This window comes from Acomys russatus, chromosome 6 (assembly GCF_903995435.1).
Source record: "Acomys russatus chromosome 6, mAcoRus1.1, whole genome shotgun sequence".
Classification (NCBI taxonomy): Eukaryota; Metazoa; Chordata; class Mammalia; order Rodentia; family Muridae; genus Acomys; species Acomys russatus.
The window spans coordinates 47,096,062-47,108,684 of NC_067142.1; the positions used below are offsets into that span (position 1 = coordinate 47,096,062).

At 39.2% G+C, this 12,623-nt stretch overlaps 1 protein-coding gene across 1 annotated transcript in view; it reads left to right on the forward strand.

Moving 5' to 3' along the window:
• Positions 1–2,189: 2,189 nt before the first annotated feature.
• Positions 2,190–12,623, forward strand: part of Tpr (translocated promoter region, nuclear basket protein) — a 59,300-nt gene continuing 48,866 nt past the window's right edge. Inside the window, exons 1-8 of the mRNA XM_051147542.1 lie at positions 2,190–2,371; positions 2,713–3,012; positions 4,455–4,559; positions 6,040–6,113; positions 8,014–8,110; positions 8,634–8,737; positions 8,903–9,067; positions 11,597–11,689. Coding sequence (XP_051003499.1) covers positions 2,302–2,371; positions 2,713–3,012; positions 4,455–4,559; positions 6,040–6,113; positions 8,014–8,110; positions 8,634–8,737; positions 8,903–9,067; positions 11,597–11,689 — 1,008 coding nt within the window. The 5' untranslated portion in view covers positions 2,190–2,301. The remainder of the gene's footprint in view (positions 2,372–2,712; positions 3,013–4,454; positions 4,560–6,039; positions 6,114–8,013; positions 8,111–8,633; positions 8,738–8,902; positions 9,068–11,596; positions 11,690–12,623) is intronic.

The window sequence follows — 12,623 nt, forward strand, 5'->3', positions numbered from 1 at the left end:
GCTGGATCACACAGACCTAGAAGATCTTTGGATATGATCCCCTGCCAGAGCAGCCATGTTCTGAATTAAAATACGCTACAGTTCTTTACTAAATAGGGCATTCTTTTTTGTACAACTAAATGGAATTCTTAGCTCAGAGCTGTAAGAAGCAACTTCCTGGGGGCTGGAGAGGTGAGTTCAGTTCCCAGCACCTAAGTCTAGTGGTGCACAAATGCCTGTAGCTCCAGCTCCAGGAAATCTGATGCCCACTTCTCAAGTCTATATACATGTAGCATATTCCAACAGATATACACATCAGATTATAATTTTTAAATCCTTTTTTTAAAGAAAGAAAGGAAGTGCCTACTCCCAGCCAGATACGATGGTATATTCCTGGAATTCCAGCACTCCGGAGGCTGAAGCAGACTTGATGCCATGAGTTGGAGGCCAGCCAAAACTATAAAATGAGTTCCAGGTCAATCTGTTCTAAATCATGAAACCCTGCCTCAAAAGACAAAGGAAAAAAAATCATAATTACCAATTAACCATAAGAAATCAAAGCTGTTTCCCACTCAAGATAAGAAAATAATGAAACCATTAGTCAACACTAATTTCTTATTTTAGGTCTACACCTTAGCTTCATTCTCTTTCATAACTGTGAACTTCTATGTTCTCATTTCTAAAATATGAAAGATGGAGGCTGGAGAGATGGCTCAGTGGTTAAGAGCATCGGCTACTCTTCCAGAGGACCCAGGCTCAATTCCCAGCGCCCACATGGCAGCTTATGATTGTCTGTAACCCAAGCTGCAGTGAATCTGACTGCCTCACAGAGGCATACCTGCAGGCCAAACACCAAAGGCACATAAAAATAAATAAATAAAATATGAAAGATGAATTTCTAATTACTTCATTAAGAGGTAGAGAGACTCATTTGTTTACCCAATGTATATTGTAAAATTACTGTTTTCTAGAAATTGTGCTAGTTAGGAAGGGCACAAATGTGAACAATGTGATTACTGCCACGAGACAATTGACAACAGCCGCGTAAGGAAACAGTAGTGCGACAATGAAAACTATACTGATTCCATTCGACGCAGGACATTTTTTCTAAGTATTTTACATGTATTGGCATTTAATACCAATGCCTACGAGGTAAATACTATTATCATCATCTTCATTTCATACATAAAGACATCCAAAGAAAGAAATGTTAAATAGCATTAAATGTGAATAGCCTCCAAATGGCCAAACTGGTGAGTGGGAAAGATGGAATTTAAGTTCTGGCCACCTGTTTTGCTCACACGTCCTTTTACAATCATTGCAAAGGGGAATCTCCTGTTCTCTCTTTGAGTTTGTGAATGGAAACTAATATAATAACCCTGCTAGCTTAATCCTTTCCACCCCCTTAATTGAGAGCGGGGGGGGGGGGTCTGACTACTAATCCAGGCTGTAGGCTGTATTGAAATGATAACCCTCCCACCTCTTATTCCCCATAGCTGAGATCACAGGCTTGTGCTATCCCTTATTTTCAACCAAGAGTCAACGAATTCTTCCAAGAAAGTAACTAGGCATGATACTGCTGAATCACGATCTGGAAACAAACATGGTTCTATTATTGTGGCAAGGCGACGAGTGTCTCTGTAAAATTATTTTATAACATTTTCACATAAAAGCATCAACATCAGACACTTTTTCGCCTGCAATGTCATCTTACTACATAAGCTACACTCAAAGTCTTCCTGATTTCTTTTTGTTTAAAATATTAACCGGACAACTTTAATTCTCATTGAATCAGTCAGTACGTCACACCTCCAAAAGCATGTAGGTACGAGGCTGACATAGGCTAACCTCCTCAGAACTAGACTTGAGTGTGCATCAGACTTACTCTCCATATGTTCCCTATACTATATATCCTTTCGCCCCTTGAAGAGGAAGCTTGTTGGTGCCCGAGTGCACACACATTCGTAAGCCGACTCACTTGTTCTAAGAATGTGCACACGCGGCAAATAAATCTCTCGAACCTTCTGTCAGCAAGAAAACTCGGGTGAGGGTACAAGAAGCTACCTTCCAGGGACAGATGCCACTCAGGTTCCGCTTTCACAGCCAATGAACTCATCAGAAAGCGACAGTGGACGCTTCACTTCCCATTTCAAACGAGGGTCTCGGCAGCAAACGGGACGCAGACTGATGACGTAAGCCGTCCGGTGTCCTGCTCCGCAGCTCTTCTACCAAAGCAAGCGCGGCCCGCACCCCGCCCCCTCTGGGGCACAGTTGAGAGTGTGGCTGCAGCCCGGAGCTTGTCGAGCTGCCTTGCGGTGATCCATGCCCTTTAGTGGCTCGGTTTCTAGAAGCAGCCACAGAGGAGTACCCATGGCATCCCGTGGTTTTGACGGTAAGGTCGCCTTGCTCCTCGGGGGAAGGACGAGGGTGGCTGCGCACTTATGATGTAGCGCCACCGCGCGGACACTCGGCACAGCTGAACGAGGCCAGCTGGGGTTGGGGAAGGAAGAAGGAAGCGGAACGGGACGTGCGCGGCTGAGCCGCGGAAGCGAGTGGGGAAATACACTACATTTCCCAGGAGCCTTTGGGTCTGGAAGCGGGTGAAACCAGAAGCTAGGTCAGAGGCCGCTGTGAACTCGCATTCCCAGCGTGCATAGCTTCCGGCGGCTGCGCGCAAAGATGGCGCGGTGGCGCGGCCCTTGCTGCGTCTAAACGCGGGATTCTATTTCCCAGGGTCCCGCCGCGGGAGTCTCCGGCGAGCCAGCGCGCGGGAGACGGCGAGCGAGGGAGCGGACCTGACGGCGGCTCAGGCTTCTGGGCTCCGCGCTTCGCCTTCCTCCTTCGCTTCTCCTTCAGCCGTTGCCGCCGCGACCCCGGCCGACATGGCGGCGGTGTTGCAGCAAGTGCTGGAGCGCCCCGAGCTGAACAAGCTGCCTAAGTCGGCCCAGAACAAACTTGAGAAGTTCCTGGCTGATCAGCAGTCCGAGATCGACGGCCTGAAGGGGCGGCACGAGAAATTCAAGGTGGAGAGTGGTGAGTGAGAAGCTTTTCGTGCCCTTGTTTTGGGGCTGTGGTGCGACCTCCCTCTGCAAGGTGTGCAGGGAGCATCCTCTCAGGCTCCATACGCAACGGAGGCCTTCCCTTATCCACGCGGCGTGATGATGATGATGATGATTATTATTATTTATTTTTTTAGCAAACCCTCCTCCTCCCAGATCTAAATTCACCTTCGTCTCATTTTCATTTTGCTTAGCGTAGTCTTAACGTAGGAACTGTTAACTTGGGCCCACAGGCAGAGATTGTGGAGAATTTGGGTCAGTTTACGCCAGAATTTTAGGAGTAAACGATCCTAATCTAATTCTGTTTTGTTGTCTTTTAAATGATTAGTAATTGCCCCTATTTTCTACTCACCTGGGTTTATAGGCCTTTGCCTCTTGCGATGCCTTGTTCTTAGTGTATGTATACCCTATGTTCCCATAATAAAAGAGATGGTCACAAAATTGAATTTGTATGTAAAAAGACAGCGCTAGAAAAAGCAGTGAAGTGAAGTTGCACTAAATGAGTTGGATATACCGTGTTTCTCTCTGAAAGTTGGAGGTTGATAGAAAAATCTATAAAAATCTGCTTGTGAGCTCTTTTAGTTGCTCACACAAGAAAGTTAGGGACTTTAAGTGGCTTGAACTTTCTTGAAAGAAAGAAAATAGTAATTTTAAAAACTAGATTTTTTTTTTCTTGTCACATGTTTTGGTTTACCATTAATTGAGGAAATTGGTCTATTTTGGTAGATTGATGAGAAAATTCTACCTGAATTAATTGTCTCTTCAAAAAGGTGTAGTTATCAAAACAAATTTGATCATGGAAAGTACACAATTAATAACTAAGGAATTTGGATACTATACTGTACTCTGTTCATTAATTTACACAATAAATATTGAGTGATTTGTATGTCCCAATTCTGAGAAGAAGTAGAAAAGCACAGTCTCTCTTTGTGGGAAGTCTACAGGTTTATTTTTACACAAAGTTCAGTTTTGTTTTGTTTTTTGAGGTAGGATTTCTCTGTGTAACAGCCCTGGCTGTCCTGGACTCACTTTGTAGTCCAGGCTGGCCTGGAACTGACAGAGATCCACCTGCCTCTGCTTCTGAATTGCTGGGATTAAAGGCATGCACCATCATGCCCACTTTTTACATAAATTTAAGTAGGTATAATTTTAATTGTTTTATATTAAACCCTTTTAAACAATGCAGTTTTAAACTTTTTTCCATTTAATAAATACTAATTTTTAAGGCAATATTGTCTTTTGTTATACATTAGGTGAAACTGTTAAGAAAGTCCTTTTCCATGTTAAATCTAGTTATTGAGATTAGATTTTACAATGCTGTGTCTTAAGTTTTGCATCAATATTATAAGACATGAATACTGCTTTTGGAAGCATTGTCTTGACTTTATTCTTAGTGTTTTGGCTTGTCTTTTGTAGAGCAACAATACTTTGAGATAGAGAAGAGGTTATCACAGAGTCAGGAGAGACTTGTGAGTGAAACCCGTGAGTGTCAGAACCTGCGCCTGGAGCTTGAGAAGCTGAGTAAGTATTGATGTCTTTATAACTTCCCTTTAATGCTCAGTTACTAGTTACTCCTGGGTGTGACATCACATAGGCAGGGAACCTGCCCTTCCTGGCAACAGGCTTTCCAGGTAGCAAAGCCCTAAACAAGGGCACAAAAAGGTAAACATACACCCAGCTCCCCTGCCTTCAGGCCCAGAGGCAGACTGACCACGTCTCATAAATTGTATAATAATGTCCTTGTCCAAGCACCTTCCTTAGCCCAACACTCCCCTCCCCCCACACACACACACACCAAAAAATGTTTTTAGTCAAATCTGGTGGTATCAACAGACCTTGGGCCCATAACTCCCCCTATTTCCTCACAAGAACCTTAAGAGAACATACTGTTCTCTGAGAGGACTGAAGCTCTGCCTTCTCAACTCCCCCTCTCTCTCTCCCCTAAAACTAACGCTTTGTTCTTTGTGAGCATTTACTTATGATATGTGAAAATGCTCAGAAGGCATTGAGATTTGTATTCACAGTGATAGCTTGGTTTTCACTTAGCAGGAAAGATTTCATGAAGATATGGGGTGCCACAGTCTGGAGAACCAACTGGTTTCTAATTCTGACTTTGATATTAAACGTGGTTTTGCCACACGTACTATAGGCACCCAGTCTTTTTTTTAAAGGATAAAAATTGCTAGACCAACATGTGCAACTATTAACATAGCTTTACACATCAAAGGTACTTTTGATAGTGATTGAAACAGCCAAAACATTTAGTTGAATATTTAAATAGTGATTTGTTTTCATATTGAAAAAAATTAAAACCTACTGATTTCATTATACTTTGTTACAAATGTTATAACTATGAATCCAGCATATTTCTTCTATGAACCCTAACTCCTGAGAAAGTAGTTAAAGGTTACAACTTTTGTAGGAAGATGCTACATTGTCTGTCTACTTTGCTCATGACAAAAGAAAGAAAACTTAAGGGAAAGAAAGCCTTATAAAGGCTTTTAAGTATAGCTTAATTTTTATTTGATTTGACTTTCTAGAGAAGAAACACAAGAGCTCATAATCAAGTGATTAAATAAACTTCAACTTTCCTCTAGCTATTTGTTTGATTTATAGTTTCTTCAGCTACTTTCAATACACTTAACATTTAAAGAAAGATCTGTGTATTATAGGCATGCACGCACATATGTAATTTACAGTTTGTATGTTACTTAATCTCCAAAGCGTAATGAGCCCTGCCCAAAAATGGCGCTAAAGAAGTTTAGGAGAATGGCTGTGATTACAGCTTCTTTTTATGAGGTGTAAGATAGGGATGAACGTGGACACAGATGAGTGCCTTCTTAGAGTGAATAATTGTATTTGAAGTGTGTGTAATTGTGTGCACAATTACAGATGTGTACATCTGGAAAATAGTAAAACAAAATACAAAATACAAAATCTAGAATAATGGGTTTTTTCTCTCTTTTATAATGATAGTTTTCATTACATTTTTTTTCTCTAGATAACCAAGTAAAAGTGTTAACTGAGAAAAACAAAGAACTTGAAACTGCTCAAGACCGTAATCTAGGCATTCAGGTAAAAAGCTGTCCAATGAATAAAGCTGATTGCAAGTTTTATGTTCTGCTTTTATGTATTTGTTACTAGTCATTGCAAGTCCTACTAGAAGCTGCCAGCAGATACATATATAGAAATGTGTACGGACAGTTTCTGTAAACTGATTTTTATGTATTATCTGTTGAATGACAGCTGGAGGCCAGCATTCATAGTATTTTGATATAGTTAGGAGCTGGGTCCCTCTACATTAGTAACTGTTGCTTTAGAGTAGTGATGAGATTGACAAATTAAATGTGATAAGGATTGCTAGTATTGTTTTATTAATAGAGTAGTCATAATCAGTCTTTTCTTTAACTGTATATAAGTACATTTTTTAACATTACATTTGATTTGAGATTCAGATTTATTTTTCAAAACTCAAGAAGAAAATTATACTTTCTGATTCTGTATAGTTGTTATTGTTTGGGTTGTTTGGGTTTTTTGTTTTGTTTTGTTTTTTTGTTTTTTTGGTTTTTTTTTTTTTTGCCTTAGGAGTAAGAAAACTTAGTTTTCAGAAAACTTAAAATATGTATTTATATCAGAATAACAGCATGTTCCTGGGTGGTTTTCCAAATTAATATAGGCTTTAATGGAAGGTCGTGATAAACATTGCAAGTTTGGTAAAGCAGCCACAAGAATAAAGACTATAACCCAGAAGATAGGTAGATGCGCACAGAGATAAAGTTTCATAAAAGCAAAACTGATAGCGGTAGAAAGTAATGTGTTTAACTGTCTTGGAAGCCAGCTTTCTGTTAGTCACTGCAATAAAACACCACACAGAACTTACAGTCGGGTTGATTTTTATTGATAGTTTTACAAGTTTCAGTGCATGACCAGTTTGCTCTATTGCTTTGGGCCTATGGCAAGCCAGGCACCATGGTAGGGAGAATATGGTGGAGGAAACTTCACCTCAGACTAGGGTGCAAAAACCAGTTAGTAGAGGATCTGAGGTCCAACTTTTTCAGTGACCTACGGAGTTAATATCACTTAGCAGTAATGCCACAGACTAGTGTCCTTAGATTGCCATTGGTGAAGCAACTGATTTCTATTGAAAATAAGTAAACAATCCCATTTAGGAAACATTTTTAAATGCCCCATTAGTGTAGAGTAGTGATTCCTACCCAAAGCAGTATGTACAAATTTAGTCTTGGTAGCCCAGGTTGACCTGGAACTCATAATCCTCCTGTCAGAGACTCCTGGCTTTTTAGTATTTCAGTCTTGCGCCACATGCAGTTCTTAGCCAAATTCCAATGGCATTCTTAACTGAAATGAAGAAATAATTTTGAAGTTTGCATAAAACCAAACAAAAACCTCACGTAGCCAAAGCAGTGCTTAGAAACAACAAAGTGGTATGTACGATACATCTTGATTTCAAACATATACACTGTGTAGTAAGCAAACAGTATGATCTTCTGATGTTATAACAGGAACATAGACCAACAGAGCAGATAATGGGCTGAGAAATAAATATATATGTGCTGCTGCATGTTAATAGTTTACAAGGATGCCAGAGGGCAAAATTAGGAAATTGTATCTAAGAACCATCTTAGAAACACAAAATAGAGCAGAGTGAGTATGGAGTGTGCAGTCAGCAGGAAATTGGGCTGGTGGTGGTGGTGGTACTGTTGTTGTGTTTTTTAATCTTTATTTTTATTGAAACTATAAAGGCATCAGGGATAAAACTGTCTGAATTTGACAATGATCTTTTTGGAAATCACACCAAATTATTAAGCCATAAGAACAGAAATAATTGTGACCATAGCAAACTAAAACCTTGTGTGCTACAAGGGAAAGAAAGCATGTTTACGTAATTGCTAATGTTAATTGAAATGATTTAAGTATCTACATTGATTCTTGAACTTGCTGTTTGTTGATATAACAGAGCCAGTTTACAAGAGCGAAGGAAGAGTTAGAAGCTGAAAAAAGAGACTTAGTCAGAACCAATGAGAGACTATCCCAAGAAGTTGAATATTTAACAGGTATGAAGAAATATTTGTGCCTTTAACTGCATTTTTTTGTTACTGGTGCTGCTACGCGTTATTTCTGCTGTTACATTTTTTCAGTGTGCAGTTCAGTGTAATAATCTTATTGTCTCTTTTCTTTAATCATTATCAAAATTCCCAGCACTCAGGATTCAGAAAGTAAATAGTTTTAGGTGCCTAAGAAGTTTACCCATGAAAACTCAGTAACTATAATTTGAGCTAAGTTTTAAATGTAAAACTTTGTAATACAATACTGTTTATTTATTTAGTCTTACTAAGTTTCTCCCAAGTGCATACACCCAGACACACATTCACACAAGTAGATAATAAAATAAAAGGGCTTTAAGTAGAAATTTAGTTTGTAATTAACTATGACAGAAACAAGTCAAAATAGGAGAGTTGAGAACCGCTTTGTGTTAAAGGTTGTATTTCTAGTAGTATATTTTGATACTTAGTTCCTGCGAGTGTGAATGTTAACTAGTCATTATTTTCAGATGCTCACTCTCATCTTCCTTTCTAGAGGATGTTAAGCGTCTAAATGAAAAACTTAAAGAAAGCAATACGACAAAGGGTGAACTACAGTTAAAGTTGGATGAACTTCAAGCTTCCGATGTTGCTGTGAAGGCAAGTAATAATTGATTCCCAGTGCATGCCTAAGAACCTGCTGTTGCTATACTCTTTGTTACCTTAATCTATATTTCTACTCTGAAATGAAATTTATGTGTCCCTGAGCTATGAATGAAAACTTTTAAAATATACTTAAATGTTACTTTTTTTTTTTTTTTTAAGTATCGAGAAAAACGCTTAGAACAAGAAAAGGAATTGCTAAATAACCAGAATTCATGGCTCAACACAGAGCTGAAAACCAAAACTGATGAGCTATTGGCTCTGGGAAGAGAAAAAGGAAATGAGATTCTGGAACTTAAGTGTAACCTTGAAAACAAAAAAGAAGAGGTAAATAGCAAAATTATCTTCTTTATCTTGGGCATGGTGTTTGTAAACTCATTAAATGACAGTGTACCTTGTTAGTTACAAAACTGGTGATAAATGTGTACAGTAGAACTCAGCTTTAACTTAGGGAAATAAAGAATTTAGAAGATTTTTAATGGCATTTCATACCACCCACTCTCTAATAACATACCGTTGTTCCCAAAGATATGCTTAAGAAATAGTGCTAACATTTTGTGGTTTAAGTTTTTTGCTTAAATTACTGTTAATTTGTATTGTATAACGATGGAAGTAAAATACAAAGACAGCATCAGGCTAATGAACTCTTTGCTTATTTAATTTGATCATTTTCCTTTTTGGTCAATCTTGTCAATTTGAAGAGACTGACTAAACCCTTTGCCCGACTCTCTGTCACTATAGTCACGTAAGTTTATTTGAATGGTTTGTTTTCTTCTTGTTATTCTTACTGAAGTGAAACATTTGGTACACTGAATGGTTGCATGAAAACATTAAGAGAATGCAATACATAGAGAGATTGTGAAGGTAATTCCAAGAGACTAATGTTTCATGAGGAGGCCATTTAAAGTCAAATGAAGAAATGAACATCAAGTAAAGATTGCCCTGTAAGAATAGTCTTCGTGTTTTAACCTGTTTGTTGATTTTTTACACTCTGGCTTGGGTTCTACAACACCACCTGTGTTTACCCTGGTATAGCAGGAGCTTTGTTAAGCACACTCCTCACTGTGTAGATCACAGGGTCCACTTACCATCTAAAACTTGCATTGGGAGTTTGGAACTCTAGGAGTTGTGACTCTACCGAAAAGTAGTTAATGTTCAACAGACTTCTGACTATAATCTTATTTGTAATTACAATAAGTGAGGTCCTCTACAGAGTGGCCATTTAAAAGCATGTGCACCTGCTGGGAAACCTGTCCAATTTGTGACAGGTGTACCATTAAAATTTCTCAACAACCTTAACTTTATTTCCGAATCATTGACACAGTGAGTTGCCTGAATATGGTTGATTGTTATTGGTTACCTCGTAGATGAAAATGCATCCTGGGGGCCCAAACCAGACAGTTCCCAGTTGAATTCTGATGAATAAGGGGTTACTGATAGGAGGAGGCCTTATTAGTATCAGCCCTGTGCTCTAATATTAAGTGACTATGTGGCTGTATGGTAATAACAATAGAATTAGAATTACATGTTTATCTGCTTATGATTAGAATTGCCTTTTGCTTGAGTTTCAAGTTTTTGACATAATTTAACTGAAACTTTGTCTATAGTTTTTGCTAGTGTAAAGTTTTAACAAGCAATCTAAATGTCTAAGCCCTATGTAAAAGCCTAAAGTCTATCTAAAGGCTAGGTATGTAATTTGAGTGGATGGGGAATCACTTGGAATACCTGAGATTTGTCATACAGGGAACTAGAGCATCTCTAAGGATTTGTATTGAACATAGCATATCCAGTATTCAGCTTGCTGAAGATGGTGTCAGTTATGGACTCTTGTCATGCATGAGCAGAGATACAGCTTACAGGAAAGAGGGAAAAGAACGAAGGTTTTGTGACAGAGAATTCTTTTTGTATACCCTCTGGGCTCCAAAATGTTATTTACTTCTGGGGAGGATCATTCCTGGTGGGGTTTTCTTTGGGTGTATACGGTAGGTATACAGTCCTACATACACATATGTCTGGAACACCCCTCTTAAGAGAAGCCCTGAAAACTTGCCACCGTGTAGATGGTAAGGAACTATGGACCTCCAGCAAGGTTCAAGAATCTTAGTTGGAGGTGTTTACAAGAATCTCTGTCCTGACTCTACACTGTGATAGGGCTGGCTGCCATCACAAAGTGAGGGTCGTGTTTGCCTTGTTTCACCACATCCATAGTCTGATCTTAAAATTATCTCAAACTTGAACTTTTATGAGAATCTTTTCAGTTGATTTCCTCAAAAGTAAGCCATTTTGAGTTGTTGTTGGTGGTTTTTCAAGACAGGGTTTCTCTGTGTAGCCTTGACTGTCCTGGACTCACTTTGTAGACCAGGTTGGCCTCGAACTCACAGAGATCTGCCTGCCTCTGCCTCCAGAGTGTTGGGATTAAAGGCGTGCACCACCATACCTGGCTGAGCTATTTTGGCTTTTGTCCACTGTCTGAACTAGAGGTAGTCTTTCTTCTGTTGCTGGGGACCAAGCACTCTCTGGTATTTCCTATATGAAACTAGAGCCCTGTCCTCTAGCAAAGGGCACAGCGATCTAGTCAGGTGCTTTTTCCTGGCTGCTCGTTGCTCTTTTAGAGATCATTGTAGCTAGACTTGAGATCCCACTGGGCTTATAAGGTCCAGTCCATACTTGGCACAGTGGGCTTAAGCAGGAACCTAGTAGAGGCTAGAGTATGTGGCAGATGATTTCACCACAGAGGAAAAGGTCTTATTTTTTAATCATGCCTCTTATAAATTACCTATATTTGGAGGAGGTATATTTTACTTTTAATATTATATACTATATCAAATTGATTTCAGCTTCCCCATTTATTTCTAGGTTTTGAGACTGGAAGAACAAATGAATGGCTTAAAAACATCAAATGAACATCTTCAAAAACATGTAGAGGATTTGTTGACAAAATTAAAAGAGGTATATATGGCCACTTAAAAATATTTTTTGTTGTTGTGGTTTGGTTTCATTTGATTTTGAGAAAGGGTCTCAAGAACCCCAAGCTGGTCTTAAGATTTGTAATATAGCCAGGAACTCTTAACCCTCCACCTCCAGAGTTCTGGGATTAGAGGTAAGCTCCCATCACACCTGCTCTTTTTGTTCGTTTGCTTTTGTTTTTCAAGACAGGGTTTCTCTGTGTAGCCCTGGTTGTCCTGAACTCCTTTGTAGACCGGGCTGGCTCCAAACTCAGGAAGATCCACCTGCCTCTGCCTCCTGAGAGTTGGAATTAAAGACGTGCACCACCATGCCCAGCCATACCTGCTTTTGTACAGTACTGGGAATCAGCACATTAGTTAAGGTTCTATCAGCAGAGCTACATGCTAATTTCTAAAATAAGTTTCATTTACAAAAATATTAAAGCTTGTGTACTGGCTGGTTAGTTGACAAATATTGTCAAATGTTTTGGAGTTGTTTGTTTGTTGTTCTTAGATAAGATTTTACTATGTTTTCCAGGATGGTCTGGACCCACTTGTATAGCTCAAGCTGGCCTCAGATTCATAACCCTCAGTTCTTTGGCGATAGTGTTGTGACCCTGGACAGCTGCACTGTCTGCTGCCGTGCTTTCATTTTTCTTTAGCTGCCATGAAACAACCAGAATGGCTCCAGATGTTTACTAGGCTGAGTAGAGTCATAAACAGTAGTTACCTGGTGTAGCATAAACACTAGGCAAAAAACTAGTATGAGTTCATTTTAATTTTATTATTTTGCTTTAAAAGTACTATTTTGTCCTCAAAGTAATTTACTATCAGAAATCTCTTTTATTTTTATCTTTACAAATGGACTTTCTGTCTCAGTTTTTCGTAAGTATCTTAAATAGTTGAAGCTCTACTTACTAGTGTACAGATTGATACAT